The 21,360-nt window shown below is 39.0% G+C and overlaps 1 protein-coding gene across 2 annotated transcripts in view; it reads right to left on the reverse strand.

Annotated features, from left to right (window-relative positions):
* LOC131253259 (protein RETARDED ROOT GROWTH, mitochondrial-like) overlaps positions 1-21,360 on the reverse strand; it is a 63,753-nt gene that overhangs the window by 27,790 nt on the left and 14,603 nt on the right. For both annotated transcript variants that reach the window (XR_009175063.1, XM_058254195.1), the window contains exon 3: positions 13,291-13,453. Coding sequence is in view for 1 of the 2 variants with exons in the window: in XM_058254195.1 (XP_058110178.1) it covers positions 13,291-13,453 (163 nt within the window). In the remaining variant the exon portion in view is untranslated. The remainder of the gene's footprint in view (positions 1-13,290; positions 13,454-21,360) is intronic.

Consider the following 21,360-nt stretch of genomic DNA (forward strand, 5'->3'; position numbering starts at 1 on the left):
TAGAATTCTTTCAGGCACTTAGATAGAGCCAATACACCTTGAGTGAAATATGCTATCTAGAATTCAAAATTCAAACTATTGAGTGATAAGTAGGTGCAAGGTAATTGAAATGTCTAATTCTAAAGTAGTTAATTCAAGCGGTAGCACCTTGCATGAATTAAACGCAATGACATCTATTAGATTTCCTTTCAATTATATTTCAATACAAAAGAGCATTCCTATATTGTTGTTCGAAATACAGTGGTAACCAGTGTTCGAAATATCGGTATCGCATTACATATTGTATCCTTGGGATACAGATACGTATCGATTATCGCATGGGATATATCGTTTGTACCAGGTAATTTATCATATTTTTTGCAAAACATGGGCAAACATTGAGAAAATGATTGAATTTTTTTAATGAAACTTCAGGGATTGCTAAAAAAAGACCTTAGCACATCTAAATCATAACATCTCAAAAACGAAGTGCACATAATAGGTTTCATTTGTACAGGGTCCTAAGCTATGCGCTGTCTAACTAAACTAATGCAACTATATCCAAATTGAATGCATAACATTTAGAGTGTATGTGATCATCATTTCATCAAATACTCCTAAATACTTCGAAATTAGTCTCAATTGACAGCTGATTGAAGGAAATTTTTGAAAAAAATATGGAGAACATGAAGAACCAATGGATATCGAAATCAAAGCTCTAATTCCATTATTTTTCAAGCAAAACATGAAGAACCAATGGATTTGTAACCATTTGACACTGATTTAACATAATTTCAACAAAAAAAAAGGGGGATTGGAAATTGAAAATGCTCATTGAATCGAACATGTGGGATATATTGGCACTACCTGTGTGTTTCGTATCGCACAAGTGGTATACAAGATATATCATGGGATATATCAGCCAATATCGTCGATATTTAAAACACTGGTGGTAACATATCTCCAACTGGATAGCACAGTTAGTCCGAGCACCATACCGGAGGAGGGTTGAGCCAGTCTCCTTATGGCTAAATGACCATTATATGGGGCCCATTTGGCCCGATTCACATTCCTAGCCACCTTGAAGACCCCACGTACATGTTCGTGCATCTTTGAAGACCCCACACTAGAAAGATGCACATGGGCCACATATAGGAGCTTGATGGACACATCGGACCGTTGGATCGAGTGGACACGATGATCGAACCGTTGGATCATCATCATTAGACATCTTGATCGTGGACCCTCATGCGCCACAAAATAGTTTAGTTGCTTAGTTTGTTTACATGTTCTGTTAGTTTTTGTATAGCTCATATTTGTGTTGAGATTAGGGAGTTAAGAACAACTTGTAATTCATCAAGTGTCTTTATGTTGAGTATCTTATCTGAGAGCGTTGTTAAGGGGAAAACCGAACTGGCCTACTGAATGAGATATGCAACCGATCATAGAAGGGGTATCTTAAAGCTATGTTGACTAAGAATACCTGAACAAACTCCCTAAGCTACAGAGGCATCAACTGTGAGATGAGCCCTAGGCCAACCTCGGGGATCGCCACCGAGCTGAGCTACTTAAGGTCAGAGCTCGATAACATGACTCACCTCCCGAGCTGATCAGATCGACCTCGACCTTAAAGGTGGGATATCTAGAGAGAATCCCGGCTTGAACCAATAAATGAAAATTTTGACATGATTCTAACCGAAGATTATGCGGACCGAGCCTGGCTCGGTGAGAATTTCAAAAACAGATCCTCATTCAAATAAAGACCCTTCAGCATATCTAGCATATCCCACCAGGATATGCAAGTCCAGTGTATCCCATTGGGATATGCAAGTTTAGAATCCGGCTAAGCGTCTTATAAATACACCCACTGCCATTGGAGGAAGGTAAGCACAAAAAACCCTAACTCAGGCCCCATTTCTACTTTAATTCAACTCACCTAACTTAGGCAACGGAGGGTCCCTGGCCACAATCGGCGCCCCCGCTGTCCTTTACATACTACCAGTGCAGGTATTCGGACGTCTACAGGTGTGGTACCTGCCTATCCAGGTTTGGGTAATAACAAGCGCATTTTTGTAAAAGGTTTTTTGTGAGACTATTAAAGGTTCGACATCCCCAACCTAGCCATTATGCATGTTATAAATGAAAGAGATTTCTCTCATTTTGCTTTGAGATTGAGCAAAATTTCATCATGTGATTGGATTGGTGGTGTGAAACCACGGAGTGATTCCCTAGTTATCTTTTCCTCTTTTTTCTCTTCTCAACAAAGTATCATCTTCTCTCACCTTCTTCTTTTCTTCTTTTCACCCCCTTCTTTCTTCTTCTTTCTACAACCCTTAATCCATCCAAACCTAGTTCTCAAAACCCTAAGTCCCTAAAACCCTAACCTTAAATCTCTAAAACTCTAATCCTAATCTCCCCAAAATCCTAACTCTAAAATTCCTATATTCCAAAATCCATTGTCCAAATCATAAATCTCTAATTCCCGCAACCCAAAACCCATATTCTCAATTCTAAAAACCCTAAATCCTAAATCCCATAAACCCAAAATCTAAAATCCTACCCTGAAACCTCAACCCTAATGTTCAAAACCCTAATTCCTCTGAGCCTAGATACCCCCAAATCATTTTCCACATTCCTTAGCCTTTAAACAACCCTAACACGTTAAAATTTTTACAAGACTCATGATTTCCATTGAATTCATATTTAACCCTATGCTAGGATGGGGATCTCCCATAGGCCCTGGTTAATCAGTAACTTATGAGATTCACATTGCGGGACTGCCATAGGCTTGAATTTGGACATGTCATGAATTTGAAAATTTTAAATTTATAGTAAATTAGATTTTTTTTTTGTCATTTCATTGTTCTAATTAATCTGTCTTTTGATTTCACGGCATCATTTTAGGTTAGATCATTCCATCCTGCAACAAAATTTGATATCAGAGCTTATGATTTTAGCATGAGTTTACTTAGGGTTAGCACATCACATCTAGGGCCTTATTAGTGCATTCATTGCATATAGAGACTAGGTTTAGCATAAGATTCTCATGTTGCATCTAGGTTAGGTTTTCATATTGTCGTGTACAGGGTTAGCAGTATTCCCATTCTCATCACATTGTATCTAGCGCCTTTAGTTCCCAAGTTCCCTTTTAGATCCCCGGTTTATGTACACTTGCACTGGGCGTGGTTTTGGTCTACACCCCCACAATAAATTCAAAATAGCTTGTCGAGGCTATCAATGCCATAAACGCTCGTCTTACGGCCATTGAGGCCCAAGGTAGGACCACTAGTAACCAACTGGCAGCCCTTAGGATTGAAACCAATAATTGCATAACCCAGTTGGAGACTTCCCTTCAGGCAAACCCCAATAATGGGGAAGATGGCCAGTCTCAAGTGGGAGGTGTAGAGGAAGCCCACATGGCAAGTGAGGTCACATCTAAGGTTAGTATGGAGATGCCACCCAAGGTTACACCTAAGAGTAGTGTAGAGTTACCACCTGAGGTGAGTCCGGTAATGGAGGAGTCTAGTAATGTTACCCCAAAGTACATAATAGATGAGTTAACACCCGTGCGGGACATTTAGCATGCCATGGATCTTGTTCCCAAGTTGACTATACCAAACCTTCCTCGTGAACAAATGACTCCCGCAAAGGAAGAGGATCTGGAAAGGCAAGCAGATGAGCCTAGAAAGCCTATAGATCTTATTCCCGCATTAGTCTCACATAGGTTGTCAGAGTCCGCATATGCATTTACACGTCATATCCATGATTTGCATGTTGAAATTAGAAAACGTATTAGCATGAGCAATAAAACAAACAAGATATGTGTGGACTCTCATCACAGGTTCAAAAAGTTTCAAGTAGGTGACTATGTGATGGTTCATATAAGGCTTGAACGGTTTCCGCAAGGGACCGTTAAGAAACTACAAGCCCGTAGGGTAGAACCCTATAAGATATTGAGTAATTTGGGACACGATGCATATGTTGTGGATCTTCCACGTGACATGGGTATTAAAGATATATTCAATGTGGAAGATCTTATATCTTTTAAGGGTCCAGCATCTATACCCACAGGCCTTTATTCAGATCATCACCTTGATCCCGATGATATCCCTCCTAACCTGTCCTATGACCCTTGTCCTATACCTGACTATTCTTCCCAACATCTACCTCTTTTGTCATACACACATACCAAGAGAGAAAGATAGAGGATATCTGTGATGAGCGAGTGGTTTCCACATGACATGGAGGTTACCAGAAGAACCTTGTCAAGTGGAAGGGCATGCCAAAATCAGACAATACGTGGATCACATAGGCAGAGCTTTAACGAAAAAACTCGGATATCCTTGAGTATCACCGCAAATTTATTACGCCAAAGGCAAAATCTCCTCAGCAGAGGGGAATTAATGAGGACATCTGAGCACCATACTAGAGAATGAGGGTTGAGCTAGTCTCATTATGGCTAGACGACGATTACATGGGGCCCACTTGGCCCAATTCATATTCCTAGTCACGTTGAAGAGCCCATGTGCATGTCCGTGCATCTCTGAGGACCACACACTAGGAAGATGCACGTGAGCTGCATATATGAGCTTGATGGACACATCGGACCGTTGGATCAAGTGGACACGATGATTAGACTGTTAGATCATCATCATCGGACATCTTGATCATGGACCCCCGTGGGCCACGAAATAGTTTAGTTGTTTAATTTATTTACATGTTTTGTTATTTTTGGTACAACTCATATTTGTGTTAAGATTAGCAAGTTAGGAACAATTTTTAATTCATTAAGCATCTTTATGTTAAGAATCTTATCTAAGAGCGCCTTTTTGTAAAAGGTCTTTTCTGAGAATATAAAGGGTTGGGCGTCCCCACCCTAGCCATTATGCATGTTATGAATGAAAGAGATTTCTCTCCTTTCACTTTGAGATTGAGCAAAATTTCATCCAGTGAATGGATTGATGGTGCGAAACCACAAAAAGCGATTCCCTAGTTATTTTTTCTACTTTTCTCTCTTCTCAACAAGGTATCATCTTCTCTCGCCTTCTTCTTTTCTTCCTTCTCATCTCCTCTTTTTTTTTTTTTTCCTTCTTTCTTTTTCTTTTAAACCTTCATTCTTCTTCTTTCTACGACCCCTAAACCATCCACACCTAGTTTTCAAAACCCTAACCTTAAATCTCTAAAACTCTAATCCTAATATCCCTAAAATCTTTACTCTAAAATTCTCAAATTCCAAAATCTTTTGTCCAAATCATAAATCCCTAATTCCCACAACCTGAAACCCATATTCCCAATTCTAGAAACCCTAAATCCTAAATCCCTTAGGCCCAAAATCTGAAATCCTAACTCGAAACCTCAACCCTAACTTCTCTGAGCCTAGATACCCCAAATCCATTTCCCACATTCCCTAACCTTTAAACAACCCTAACATGTCAAAACTCTAACAAGACACATGATTTCCATTGAATTCATATTTAACCGTATGCTAGGATGGGGGTTCAATCTCTCATAAGTCCTGGTAAATCAGCAATTTATGAGATTCGCATTACAGGATTGTCATGGGCTTGAATTTGGACATGTCATGAATTTGAAAATTTTGAATTTACGGTAAATTAGCTTTATTTTGTTGTTCCATTGCTCTAGTTAATCTGTCTTTTAATTTCCTGGCATCATATTAGGTTAGATCATTCCGTTCTGCATTAGCCGGTTATGAAGTTTGCTCTCCTAGGGGGTGTCCACATTCAAGTCTTAATGAGGGTCTCCTAGATATATATATATATATATATATATATAGAGAGAGAGAGAGAGAGAGAGAGAGAGAGAGAGAGAGAGAGAGAGAGAAACTGTTTTTTTTTTTTAAGCAACATTAACTACCTACTCATAGGGTTTAAGAAAAATCTACCTGATGGGAAATGAGGAGAGGGAAAAGATGATTCCTATGGACTATTTGACTAAAAAAAGGTAACAAACTCATTTTCTATCAAATAGTCTTATAGATAGATGTCTGGAAGGTTCCAATCCCACCTAGGGTCAAAGTAGTTACTTGTGTCGCATTAGAAAACAAAATCCTCATGAGAGAGAACCTAAAACCAGTGTTCAAGTTGTCAGTATCGCTACAAGTTTTGCTGACCGGAGATAGAATTATCGCTGATAACTATAAATGCGGGGAAAAGGTGGAAAACATGGAGAAAATAATAGAATTTTTTTAGTGAAACTTCAGGACATGCCTAAATACACGTATTTGGATATTTAGGAATTAAAAAAAAAAAAAAAAAAAAAAAAAAAAAAAATTGCCAAAAAAAATGCATACATAATAAGTTTTCATTTAATGGGGCCCGAAAAACATGTGTTGCCATAGGAAAGCACTCCAATAGTAACCATAATGAGTTTATATAATACAAATGCAGCTAGCCCTCAAAATCAAGGAAGCGGATTAGGAACAGCCCCAGCCTCACCCAGGACAGTGCAACCCATACTGTGGAGCCCATCTTGATGTATGAATTGTACATGCACGTCATCCATCCATTTTGACATATCAGATCAATTTAGGTGATGACATAAAAAATGAAGTAGATCCAAACTTCAAGTGGAGCATACCGTAGCAAACAATGGTGATTTACCATTAAAAACTTTTTCTGGGCCACAAAGTTTTGGATCAAGCCGATATTTGTTTTTCCCCTTCATCCAAGTTTTTTTCTTACCTTATCGATAGGTTTGGATGGCAAATAATCATGACAAAGAGATTACAGTGGGTCCTAAGTTTTTAATGGTGAAACGATCAACCACCATTGTTTCTTCTACTATGGATCATTTAAGATTTGGATTTGCTTCATTTTTCGGGTTCATACCCTAAATGGATATCAAAATGGATGGACAATGTGGATGTACAATTCTTACACCAAGGTGGGCCCCATGATAAGGGTCGCATTGTGTTGGGGGAGGCCAGGTCCGCACCTAATCTGCTCCCCCGGAGCACGAGTTTGTTGGGCGAGGATTGGGTACTACCCCCACGAGGACCCAGCTAGAGATGAACGGTCCTATCAAGGGTTATGTGAGGCCCGCCACGATGTATGTGTTTTATCCATGCTATCTATCCATTTTGACAAATCATTTTAGGCGATGAGCCCAAAAAATGAGGCAAATCGAATGCTCACATGGACCATACCACTGGAAACAGTGGGGATTGAATGCCTACCGTTGAAAACCTCTTCGGAGTGGCAAAAGTTTTGTATCAAGCTGATATTTATCTTTTCCCTTCATCCAGGTCTATGTGACCTTATGAACAGGTTGGTTGGCAAAGAAACATCACGATGGGCCCTGGGAAGGTTTCAACAATGGGGTCATTGTCACCAATGCTTCTTGTGGTGTGGTCCACTCGAGCATTCGATCTGCCTCCTTTTTGAGCTCATGCCCTAAAATGATCTTTCAAAATGTATAGACAACTCGAATAAAACATACATATTACAGTGGGCCCCACAAAGCCCCCTGGACTGTCCGTGTCTAGCTAGGTCCTTTCGAGGTAGTACCCAATCCGCGCCCAAGTTGGGCACAGATTGTGTATTAGTATTACCCCTGCCAAGACACATCTAGAGACAAACGGTCATGTTAAGGGTTCTGTGTGGCCTACCGTGATCTATTTGTTTTATCCACGTCATCCGTCTATTTTAATAGATCATTTTAGAGCATTAGCCAAAAAAGGAGACGAATCAAAGGCTCAAGTGAACCACACCACATGAAGTAGTGGGGATTTAAAGCATACCATTGAAAACTTCTTGGGGGCCACAGAAGTTTTAGATCAAGCTGATATTTATATTTTCCCTTCATACAGGTTTATGTGACCTTATGAACAGGCTAGATTGTAAATAAACATCACGGTGGGCCCTAGGATGTTTCCAACGGTAAGAGTTTAATCCCCACTGCTTAATGTGGCATGGTCCACTTGAGCCTTCATTATGCCTCCTTTTTGGACTAAATGCCTTAAAAGGATCTATCAAAATAAACAAACGGTGTGGATCAAACATATAGATCACAATAGGCCCACTGAGCCCCTAAGAAGTTTTATTCGTAAGCATTCAATCACCACTGTTTTCTTTAGCGTGGTCCACCTAAAATATGAATCTGACTCATTTTTCTGCTCATGCCCTAAAATGATCTTCCAAAAAAGATGGATGGCGCGGATAAAACACAATACATCATAATGGGGCCCACAGAGCACCGGTGACTCATGACTAACACGTCACACGAGTCACGAATTCTCATCCCCATAAAAAAGGCTTCATAAACCATTTGTAGGAAAACATAAAGACCTTCGGGAATCCTCGATTCCTCTCTAAATCTAAAAAAAGCACATAATGTTCGTTAAAATCACCGAAATCTATCATCTATTCGAATGAAAAAAAAAAAAAGAAAAAAAAAAAAAAAGAAAGAACAAGAAATTAGAGTTTTTTTCACACATACGGGAGAACGGCGCACTGTTGTCAATCAATCGATTGGCCTTTCCAAATGCAACTTCCGATCAGGCAATCCTCCTTTACAGGTACCGAAATCCACTCTCATACATGAATCTGAGTTTTTTCCTCTTTTTTTCGAACTTTTATGTATTTACGCACTCTCCCACATTCCTAACTTCTCGCCGACAATTGTATTTATTGCAAAAATGAAAAAGTCACCAAAAAATCGTCAAAATTTGGAAAGGATACAACATAAGTGGGTTTTGATGTCGCAACGCCGGCAACAGTGATATTATCGGCGATATTCTTGACTTCTCCTCGACAATGCGAACACTGCCTAAAACCAATGTTTTAAATATCGACCGATATATTCCATGATATATCTTGTATCCCACTTGTGTGATACGAAACGTATAGGTAGTGTCAATATATCCCACATGTTCAATCCGGTGAGCATTTTCAATTTCTGATACCTTTTTTGTTGTTGAAATTATATTAAATCGGTGTCAAATGGTTACAAATCCATTGGTTCTTCGTGTTTTGCATGAAAATCATAGAGTTGGAGCTTTGATTTCGATATCCATTGGTTCTTCATGTCTATTGAGACTAAATTCGGAGTATTTAGTAGTATTTGATGAAATGATCATCACATACACTCTAATTTTGAAATTCGAGTGTAGGTGGTCTAATTTGGGGAAAATTAAAATTTTCCCTAATTTCTCCCAAACTGCTTGCAATGTTGCACTCCAATCATGAAATCAAGCATGCATGAGGGTTGATCTACTAATTTGTTAAGTCCTTGTCAATTTTTGAAAAATAAAAATCATTTTTAATTAAAATTTAATAAAAAAAATATTAAAATATTTTTAAAAAAAATCCATTCTACCAACTGCCAATTGAGGCTAATTTCTAAGTATTTAGGAGTGTTTGATGAAATGATCCTCACATACATAAATGTTATGCATTAAATTTGAATATAGTTGCATTAGTTCAGTCAGACGACGCATAGCTTAAGATCTTATACAGAGGAAATTATTATGTGCACTTCTTTTCTGAGATGTTATGATTTAAAAGGGTATTAAGGTCCTTTTTAACAATCCTTGAAGTTTCATTGAAAAAATCAACAATTTTCCCAATGTTTCCCCATGTTTACCAAAAAGTGCGATAAATTACCCGATATAAACAATATATCCCATGCGATAACCGATATGTCTCTGTATCCCAAGGCTGCGATACGTAACATGATATCGATATTTCAAACATTGCCTAAAACCAAGAGATAATGTGATCCCTTAAAGGTGCATCATGTGTACCGACAATAAAGAATTAGTCAATGATTTATTTCTACATTGCCGGATTGCCCATAGAGAATGGGCCTACTTTTAGTTGTTGGGGGCATGATGGGTGATGAACAGCTCCATATTTCATGTAATCGCAGGTTGGACAGCTGGCCCCTTTAACCAATGTTATGAATATAGGTGGTACTCAGTACCAGCCAATACTTCAGTATCGAGGTGTTTGTGATATGAAACCAGCCTGGAATAGACAATTTATAGGATATCATAGATGATATTGTCAAAATTGGCCAATATATTGCAATATCAAATTTATCACAATATATCAACACATGTCCAGTTATATGAATACCTTGTATCGATCGAAATCACAAGTTTCAACTGAAACAGTGTGAATTCACTGAACACTCATAAATAAATAAATAAAATCTAGAAATCTTTCAAAAACCTTTTTTGCCTATTTTTTCTTTGGAGATTCTGTTTGGATGTGTGTTTTAACAACTCCACTTTAATTGTTGAGTTGGAGAAATCACAATCGGAGAGGGATTTCGTGCTGGAACCCAAAAGGTGAGAAAATGCGAGCATTAGTCGTTAATTTTTTTTCAACATACTCGCAACGAAACAAGTTGAAATTCATGTCGGTGCACGACTTGGATACAATGAAATCGATTTCAAGCAAGAAATTTTGATTTCAAGGATAAACAAAAGAAAATGGGAAATCCAACATTTCTACCCCTTAAAATTGTGGCTCTAAGTCTAATGTATATTTTCTTTGTTCTTTTAGTTTTTAGTTGTATTGCTTGTGTTTATTTCTTGTATTCTGGGATATTTGAATGACATGAACTCATTTGGATATAATTGCATCACATATAGCCAACAGCGCATAGTTTTGTCTCTTAAACAATGGCAAACTAGTAGGCATAATTTTTTCTTTCTTTTTCTTTTTTCTTTTTTTCTTTTTTTTTTTTTGTTGGGTAATCGTTGATAGCCATTCTGATCACACGTGTGGACGTGTGGTCGAGTCGACCATATGTTTCTCACATTCGATTGGGTTTTTCTGGACCTAGCCAAGTGTTTTGGGTTTTGGGCCCATAGGATGGTACTGTAATAACTTTTAGTGTGCGGGGTATACTTGTAACTTCTCCTTCTTAAGTGAAGACCTATCTTAACAAAGGGAGGGGGCATAAGCAGCTTGCTGACATAATCTGCATTCTCTTTTGGTGCTCTCAACTTTTCTCCTTTTTCCTCCTTTTTGACATGATTCATGACATGGTATTAAAGTATCATTAATCTGGTACCTTGTTGATCTCTTTCTATCACGCTCCACCTTTTGTCTTCTCTTCTTTCTTATCCTCATGGTGAAACCCTAATGTACTTGGGACTGATCTAAGTTAAAGTCATTCCATAGTTGTACCACCATGGTGGGGTGTGTACATTGTAATCATGTTCTATGAAGGTGTACCATCGGTGATCATCTACCGTATGTTTTGTGGCAAGATTTGAAGGCTAGAGTTATGTGCGAAGGTTGTTGATGGCAAGGTCAAGGTGTGCCATATCAGTTACGTAACGGCCATTACGTGATGGTAATGGCTTAGTCCTTACACGGTACGGGGTCAAAAATGGCCCGACTGAAAAATTGAAGCATTACAGGGCCATAATGACCGTTACAGACCCATAACAGCCCATTACAGGTTAAGGCCTCTTTGGATTAGTAAATTAGTGTGCATTTAGCAGTAAATAAGTAATGATTACTTAAAAGCAATGTTTGCTAAGCAGCATTATCCGATATCTCCCTCTATTTTACGTCTCTTTCTAGGTGCCCACGATATGTCCTGGTTAGACTGGAGAAACTAAGGCGAGATTTCTTGTGGAGTGGATCAAAGGATAGGCAGAAGTTTCATCTCTTGAAATGGGGGGAAGCATATAAGCCATTTAGCAAAGAGGGCGCAAGTCTAAGAGTGTTGAGTTCTATGAACTTGGCGCTCTTGAGAAAATGGATGTGGAAGTTTGCAACGGAGGATGGGAGTTAATGGAAAAAAGCAATTGCAAGTAAATATGGTACTCGTGATGGGGGATGGTGGATCAAGGATTCTTCCCATTATGGGGCCTCAAGCCCATGGAAAGCTATATTATTTTTAGAGATATGGAAAGCTATATTTTCGTTGGCCCCTTTGTTCAAAGAGGGAGTGTCCTTTTCAGTCAACGATGGAAAGCAAACTCGCTTTTGGGAGGACTTGTGGTGTAGCGACGGCCTACTGCAAGAGTAGTTTCCGAGCTAGCCAGCCTTGCCACTGAAAGGAACTTAACAGTAGCATGTTGTTATTCCTTAGCCAGCAACATGGTTGTTTGGACGCCCCTTTGCCGAAGGGCCCTTTTGGATGATGAAGTGGAAGACTACATCAAATTGCTGGAAATACTTAAAAAAGTATTGGCCCCAATTTAACGGAACCCAACACAATGATGTGGCATGCTCATAAATCAGGTAAATTTTCAGTCTGATATTTTTACAAGTTGCTTACAAAGATGTGGTCGGATGGTTCGAGGTCTCATAACTATCATTTTTTGCATTATGGTGTTCCTTCCAAGCTTGCGGCTTTTGTGTAGTTAGTGGGACGAAAGAGGGTGCTAACCATTGATAATCTAGTTAAAAGAACCATGGTGCTCCCCAATATATGCCTTATGCATATGAAGAATGGTGAATTAGTCAACCATATATTTCTCCATTTCCCTTAACCAGAGAGGTGTGGGAAAGCTTCTTCTCTACATTCAACACACCATGGGTTGTGTTTAGCTCTATAGAAGACTTTATATCGGCATGGCATGGTGGCGAAACTGGTAAGGAGAGGGAGAGGTGACTTGGCGGCTCGTATTGATGGCTAGTCTCTGGACCATGTGGGGAGGACAAAATAGTTGTTGCTTTAGAAATAGTGCTAGCTCTATGGGTGAAATTTTGAGCAAGGTAAAAGCTCTCGTTATTGAGTGGGCTTCCGGCCTCAAAGCCATGGATGTATGTTTCTCTTGCCCTTTTTGGGCGGTAATTCTTTCCCATTCTAACTTTGTTTAGTCAGGCTTCTTAATAAATTCTGCTACTTCTCCAAAGGAAAAAAGGGACTGGGCAGCTCTCATCCTTGAGGATACGGGGTAACCGGCTGTATTTTGGATCCAGCCCTGGTTAGGGTATGTTTGATCACCACCCCCTGCTTTTGTTCTCTTTTGGATTTTCTGCTCTGCTTTGTTGCCCCAGAGGAGTAGTGATAAGTTGGTCACTCTTCAGCTGGGGCCTTTGTATTTCTTTTGGCTTCCTGGCCTTTTATAATATATTAATATCTCACCATCTTTTCAAACAAGAAATTAAAAATAATAATAATAATAATAATAATAATAAAACATAAATTACAACAAGAAAAGATATCAAGAAAGAGCTTGAATGTCCTTTTATTTTCTCTTGCACTCAAATAATAAGGTTAAAATTGATAGAAAAATGTAAAACTCAATGTAGAAGATTAATTTGCAGAGACTATTCACATGGCATTATTTGATTAGAACAATCCGGAATGAGAGCTTACCATCCTTTCTCATTTCTGGAAGCAATCCTGAAGCATGTTTTTCAACAATCTTCAGATATCCATCAACTTCATGATCAGAAACATTAAACAACACGATAGATCCATATTGAAAAACTACCATGTGACAGCAGTTACTTCCACTTCCAAAGGTGGCCTCTGCACCCTGCAATACAGATTTCACAAAGATTTCAACCTAACTAGCTAACAGCAGTAGTTTGTTACTTCATTTGTAACATGTCTGCAGGCCCAGAATACCGGATAAATTGCATCGCACTGATGTCATTTATCACAGTTTTGAATAAGATTCCCAATAAAGAAGAACATCAGCCAATATATGACACTAAGGGCATGTTTGGATCTTTGGATAGGTGGAATCCAAGGCAAAAGAAAGGGGGGAAAAACAATAATTATATAATGAAGATTTCAATGAGAACTATTGAAACATGGATTCCAATTTTGGGTTCTTGTTAATCTCATATTCCTCTCACAATTCTCACCTAGTTTCTTGTGTCAAGAATTCATATTATGGACAACTGTAATGATTTGCTTGGTGAACTCCTCCATTTCTTTGCTATCCAAACAACACAAATCTTCTCATTTTCTGCTGTTTGGCATGGAATCCATGGTTTCCAAACATGGCCTAAAATCAGTAGCCAGTAGCCACTACTACACTAAATAAACTTCCAAGTATCAAGACCAATTTAACAGCAAGAGGTACATGAAAAGTATGCAAGTATTCAATGCCAAATAAATGGCTCAGCATCATCCAACTCTGATTTCAAGGTTTCATGTCATAAGTGATAGCCTCATTTCATATACTCCAAGATAGTAGGGATATGCAATTAAGGTTTATGACAAAAGGCAGTGAATAAAGATGCCACAAAAATGAGATCTATTTAGTTGTTTTTTTTAGGTACCAAATTAACTTGTAACCAAAGGAAACAAAAACAACATCTACAAAGCTTTGAATTTACATAATTAGAGACATTCCAACTCAAGATTTTCACCACCAAAAGAGGGGGATCACTGATCCACTCCATGTAACACCCAAACATATTCCATGCCAAAAGGTCCTCCACTGTGTTTGCTTCACAGTACACATGCCTCTCTTTCCATCCCTCCATCTGTCTGAGCAGCCCCCAGCAGTTGGAGATGACCACCTTGACTTTACATCTATTTAGTATTTGGAAAGGGATGATGACAACTCATAGATAAATTTGAATAGCTACATAATAGTCCAAACACCAAAGGATAAACCAATATACAAGTATTAGAATCAACTGAAGCATCTAGAGTCTCTATGATGCAAGTAGACATCTGGTCCAATTGTACAGGAGATGCAAAGAGTGAATTGGGTCCCATGATCAAGGAGGTTGATAGTATAGTCCAGATTACGTGGCCCATGTGCATACACCATGCAGTACGTGTCTCAAACATACAGCCCAATGGCACATGTTCCAGGACATATATTCCAATCATGTGCAAATCCAGCTACGGAGAGAATTGGTGTGCGTGAAGGCTGAAGAGAATAAGAGAACCAAGAAGAAGAAGAAAGGATGAGTGTGAGAGAGGAAGGGAAGAGTGCTGGAGAGAAGATGTGACAGACGGAGAGGAAGGGCATAACATACTAGGGTTCCAGACGTTCAGACCCCTTTTTATTAATAATGACTATAAAATTACATAAACGCCACGGGCCAATAAACAATCTAGCCCAAATCCCTCCATGCCCCCCTATGGTGGTGAATAAGGCTGAATTTTCACTTGGTGGTGGTGGCTCAGATGAGGACGAAGGTGCTGAGACACATAGCACTCTACTAAAAACATCTAACAAGGGGTTACACACTCTCCAGGAGTTTGGCCTTAATAGGCTCCAGGAATGAACAAACTGTAGCGAGGAAAACTCCAATTTCCTGTTGTTGACGTCATTGTTGGGTGATGTCCTGAGTGAATGGATCATTCAATTTCCACTCATCAAATAGTCCACAGAATTGGGCATAATGTTCACTTAGATTTTCCCCTGGTCTCACAATCTGAAATTCTCTGAAGATGTCATACAGCCATTGGAATACAAATGTTGAAGAGTATCCCACACCTCTTTGGCAGTTTCACCATACATGACATTGTGGTACACATTTTCCCCGACACTATGGGATAGTCAGCTCATGACTTGGCAATCATCTTCCTTCCACGTGGAGTATGTGTCATCATTTCCATGGGTCCGGCATCAGTTAAATATTTTAATTATCTTGGATTGAGGGAAACCTTTATAGAGCGGACCCAGGGAAGATAATCTTTAAAACCTCTCAATTTGACTGAAATCTGTTGGAGTAGATGGTTTAGTTTCTGGCTTCGAATTAACACCCAATCAGCCATGGTGACAAGAAACTCAGTAATATGTATTTATAAAATCAAATAAATCACAATAGCACCCACGTCCAATGAGTATCCTCCTCAACAATCAACAAATGAGTTCAAAAAAAATAGACCCAACTGGTCTTCACAGTATGCACTCTTCTAGTTCCCACGACTAGATCTTCGATGGACCCAACTGGTCCTGGCAACCGAACGATCTAATCCCTTAAATCTAAGGTATCCCAAAACAGTTACATAACTTTCATAACAGTAATGGTGGTGGCCATTATTGTAATGAGGTCATAATGGCCGTAACAGTAAAATTGACCAGTAACGGCATAACAGCCCGTTACGGGGAAGAAATAAGTTTTTTCAACAAAATAAAAATAAAAATTGTAATGGGTGACGTCGGTGGTCGTTATGGCCACCATTACTATTATGGAATACCTTGCTTAGATCAAATACTGCCCAACTGGTCAGAGATAAGGAGGAACACGCTAGACAGCAACCGTAAGATCTAGTTTCTTAGAATAGATCACGACCCAACTGGTCAAAAACAAAGAAGAAAATGTTGGGCCATTTTCACAGCCTCATTTAGCAATCACAGGATGAACCAGATCAGTTCTTTAAAAAAAGAGGAGCGAAACAAGTTCAGTGTTGTGTGAAGCAGAAGAGAATAAGAGAACCAAGAAGAAGAAGAAAGGATGAGCTTGAGAGAGAGAGAGAGAGAGAGAGAGAGAGAGAGAGAGAGAGATGTGGAGAGGTGGGGAATGACGTCCTAGGATTCCAGGCATCCAAACCCCTTTTATTAACACTGAGTCTAAAATTACATAAATGTCACTGAACCAAGATGGACCCAAAGACTCCTTTAACAAATTTAATGGACTGTATGACTAGGCCTCATGGCCCACATGCACGGTTACCCTTTTCTTTAATCTTTTATTTCTTGGTCAGCATGGCTAATTGGTGAGCAAGATCCTTATTCTAAGTACCTATGGTTATTTTGGAAGAGACTTGAAGAGACTTGAATACCATTGCCATTGACTAAAAATGTAAAGTTACTCTTCTTATGAGATTATAGAAACAGTTATTATTGAGAGTTGAGAGTGAGTTTATCTCTCAAGGGTGAGAGCATCCTTCAAAATGTTGGTAAGATTATCCAATATTCTATCTATCCAATCCATTGCCCATCGTGTGCATCCGGCTTTACTATACACATAAAAGATAGGGCTGACAATAGATACATGTTTTCTTATACATTTGAGTAGACACCCCAACTACTGTTAAGTGTTTGGGCTAATTAACCTAACCACCTTCAAAGAGGGTCTTGCTCTTGCACTGATCTGAATCCTAAGGTCTTGCAGAATTCGACAAAGTATGACCTAAACCTATCCTAAACATGAGTCTAGCTTCAGCCCAATAACCTCATCAAGAAAACCCCTTCAAACCTAAGGTATCACAACCAAGTCAATGCAAGAGTTCTAGACCTAGCATGGCCCTGGTCTTGAACCCACATCCCTTTTTTCTTCCAGAAGTCTAAACTGACACAGAAAACTTTTTCAGTGTTCCAAGGACTTTCTTAAGAATGTGTTCCACGTAAGCAGAGAAACTTTCTCCCCCTAGTTTCACAGCCCCAACTTTGGGCTTTGATTCCTTGGGCTTCCCCATATCCAATGTTTTTTGTATCGTTGTCGACGAATGTAACACACCCTTAGGATACGGAAATATATCGGTTATCTCATGGGAAATATCAGATGTATAGCGTAATGCATCGCTATTTTTCTAAAACATGTGGAAACATTGGGAAATTGGTCAATTTTTTATATGAAACTTCAGCAAATGTTAAGAAAGACATCAATACACACTTAGAAATCAAAAGATCACAAAAAACTAGTTCACATAATAGTTTTCCTTCATATAAGGTCCTAAGTTATGCATAATAGTTTTCCTTCACATAAGGTCCTAAGTTATGCGTTGTCAGACTGAAGTGATGCAATTATATTCAAAATCAATTCATATAATTTATAAGTCATAGAAGATATGTATGAAAACACAACCAATTAATTATTTTTAAAAATTGCACATATGGCATACAAGTAATTGAAATTAAATTATCCCAATTATGTCTCATAACCCAAAAATTAGGTTTATTTCCTCACCCAAATGAGATTGGTGGACTTTTATTGGACAGTAAGAATGACAAATATCTAATGGTCTTGTTTCAACAAATAATTGTCCACGAATCAACGGCCATGATCGTTCAAACAATTTGATTTTGGGACTGTGACTTAGCAACAATGGGTTCCATAATTTAATTGGTTTAATATATGACACATGTACAATTTCTTAGTGCACGTGCATCTAAGTGTTATATGTGCAGCCTAAGTATCATGCGAATCCCCTTTTCAAAGGACTCATGGCTCGAGTGAGCCCCACCGTGATGTTTATAGGAAATCCACCCCGATCACAAGGTGGGTCACCCAACATTAGGCCCAGGGCCCAAAAATAACCCCCATCTATGTTTCAAGTGGACCACACGAATGGAAACATGTATAGGGCGACGCTCACCTTCCAAACTGTTTCCCTTGGTGTGGACCACGTGAATCACGTTTGGGCCTGATTTTTAGGCACCATGCCTAAATTTTGTTGTGATATCTAATGATTGGAGTGGGTTTCATATAATCATCATGGTGGGCCCTATAAAAATCAAGGGTGGCGTCTCTCTCCAAAATGTTTCCTTTGATGTGGCCCACCTAAATCACAAGTCAATTGGATTTTTTGGCCATGGGCCTAACGTGAGATTACATAACAAATGGTCAAAGTGGATCTCACATACACATCGAGCTAGCCCCATAAAAAAATTAAGGGTTCCTGTAATTTTTGTAAATATATTAGCCTCTCAACGAATTCGGATTAGCTGGGGTCCCTAGATCTAGCCAAGTGGGTGTGACCCTAGTCGTGGGGCCCACCTCGATAAATGCATTGTATATCCACATTATCCATCCGTTTTGCTAGTTTATTTTAGGGCATGGTCGAAAAAAATGAAGCAAATACAAATCTCAGGTGGATCACACCATAGGAAATAGGGGTCATTGAACACTCACCATTGAAAGCTTCCTAAGGCCCGTTGTAATGTTTATTTTCCATCCAACCTATTGATAAGGTCTCAAAGACCTGGATGAAAGTAAAAATGAGATAGCAGCTTGATAAAAGCTTTTGTGGCCCCCCAAGAAGCTTTTAATGGTGGGAATTCAATCCCTAATGTGTGTTTCACCTGGGATTTGTATCTGCTTCATTTTTGGGACACGCCCTAAAATAAGAAGGGAAAACAAATGGACTATATGGAAATACAATGCATTCATCGAGGTGGACACCCCACGGTAAGGGTCACACCCACCTGGCTGGATCTGGGTCATAACTAATGTGCATCCCCTCTCAACAGGGACGCCCATCCTTATTTTTTATAGGGTCCATCGTGATGCATTATGTAAAATCCACTCCGACCATTCGACGTGTAATCCCATGTTAAGACTAAGGCCCACTGGCCAAGGGCCAAAAAATCAGGCTATCCTGTGATTCAGGTAGGCCACACCAACAGAAACAGTTTCAAGAGAGACGTCCACCCTTGATTTTTACAGGGCCCACCATGATGATTTTATGAAATCCACTCCAACCATTAGATGCCACTACAAAAGTTAGGCATGGGGCCAAAAATAAGGCCCAAACATGATTCACGTGGGGCACACTAAGGGAAACAATTTGGAGGGTGAGTGTTGCCCTGTACATGTTTCCAATCATGTGGTCCACCAGAATCACGAAGTGGGCGAATTTTTAGATCCTAGGCCTAATGTTAGGTGACACACCTGTTGAACATGTTCAATTTCACTATACATCACGATGGGGCCCACCTGAGTTACCAACCCACTTCTCGCATAGACGCGCATACCTAAAAGGAAATAAAGTTGTCCCTTTATTTCAATTTTATTTCTAGAAGACTTGCAATTTGAGAGAGAGAGAGAGAGAGAGAGAGAGAGAGAGAGAGAGGAAAAGAGGGAGAGTCGTACTAGTCTTCGGTCGAGAGAGAGACCGTTGTAGTCTGAGAGTGAGAGAGACAAAATTGAGAGAGGAAAAACAAGAGAGAGAGAGAGAGAGGACGCAGCAAAGAAAGGAGGGGAGGAAGAAGATGAAGAATAGCTGAAAGGTATTTTTTTAAAAAGAATTTTGACGATGTATCACCAATATCGTCGATACATTGTGTTATGTCGACGACGTATCGCAATGTATTGCTTATATCGACGATTCATTGCAATAATATTGCCAAGGTTTCATATTGGGCACTTACATCACTGATAATATCGGCCAATAGAATCAATACTGCAAACATTGCCCATATCCAATCCCCTTGATCTATATGACAATTCTAAAGCCAACCGAATAGGCTTTCTAATGCGCCTAATTCCAATTCAATCCAACATCCAAGCACCAAGGTCCGAACAAAAACTGAAAGGTTTGCAGAAATCGGTTGACTATTGCATACTAGAAAGTTGACCCCACTTGCAAACTTGTACCTCCCTAACCCCTAGGCATTTCAATCACAAACCAAAACCATTAGAAAGCCCACCAATTAGCTTTTCAACAATCAATGGATCACCCAAATCCAATGCATGCGCACCATGATCCAATTTTAAAATTAAAAATAAATAAATAAAAGAGTTGTAAGTTGATTTTCATGTAAGAAACAATATTCCAAATGACCGTTACGTCCATGCACGAAAATCAAATAACCAAATTCCATTTTCCTTTGACCCTTTCAACCTTTAAAAAAAAAAAAAAAAAAACTGAAACTACATTAGGATTCCCCCCCCCCCCCCCCCCCCCCCCAATTCAATACAAAATCATCTGGAAACCCTCCCAAAATTTTCCCCAAACCAAAAGCCCATCACATCCATTCAATAACCATCAGATAGGGCATGAAATTAGCTCTCCAACGAGCTATAGATCGCCCAAATCCAATGCCCACACACCAAGACCTGATTGGAAAGAAAAAAAAAGAGGATGGGTGCAGGATATTTCATGCAAGAAATAATTTGCAAAATGGCCATTATATCCTTGCACGAAAATCAAAAAACCCATATTCCATTTTCCTTTGACCCTTTCCACTTTTGTTTAAACCATAACAACCTTCGGGCCTGTTTGGATTGTGAATTACATCAATAATTCAACGTAAAGGCACCAAAATTATGATTGTACAATGCTTGTTTAAGCACATAATTCGACGGTCAAATGCAAATGTAATCGGAGAGGTAAAGAAATTTGTAATCATCACAATTTTATATTGTATTGCAGCGGAAATCTCCTATCCAAATTCAGGAATCAGTGTATTTTCCATGTTGATTTAACATTTCAATAATGTAAAAGGATTATGATTTTACCATGCCTATGTAAACATGGGTACTGTTAATAAAAATTACTTGTTTTTCAGGAGACGGGTATTGTAATTTGTAATCATTGCACTTTTACAATACATTATAGATTTAATTCACAATCCAAATAGGCCCTTGGAAGCTTAGTTTAACCATATGGCCTATGCTAACATCTTTTTACAAAACTACCCTCCTAACTACCTTGTATACTGAAATCCCAATTTTACCCTCCCAAGCTCTAAGGTCTTTCCAAGTGGTTAAATCACATCCATTCAATCCAAATCCTCTAGAAATC

Source organism: Magnolia sinica, chromosome 8 (genome assembly GCF_029962835.1).
Source record: "Magnolia sinica isolate HGM2019 chromosome 8, MsV1, whole genome shotgun sequence".
Lineage (NCBI taxonomy): Eukaryota > Viridiplantae > Streptophyta > Magnoliopsida > Magnoliales > Magnoliaceae > Magnolia > Magnolia sinica.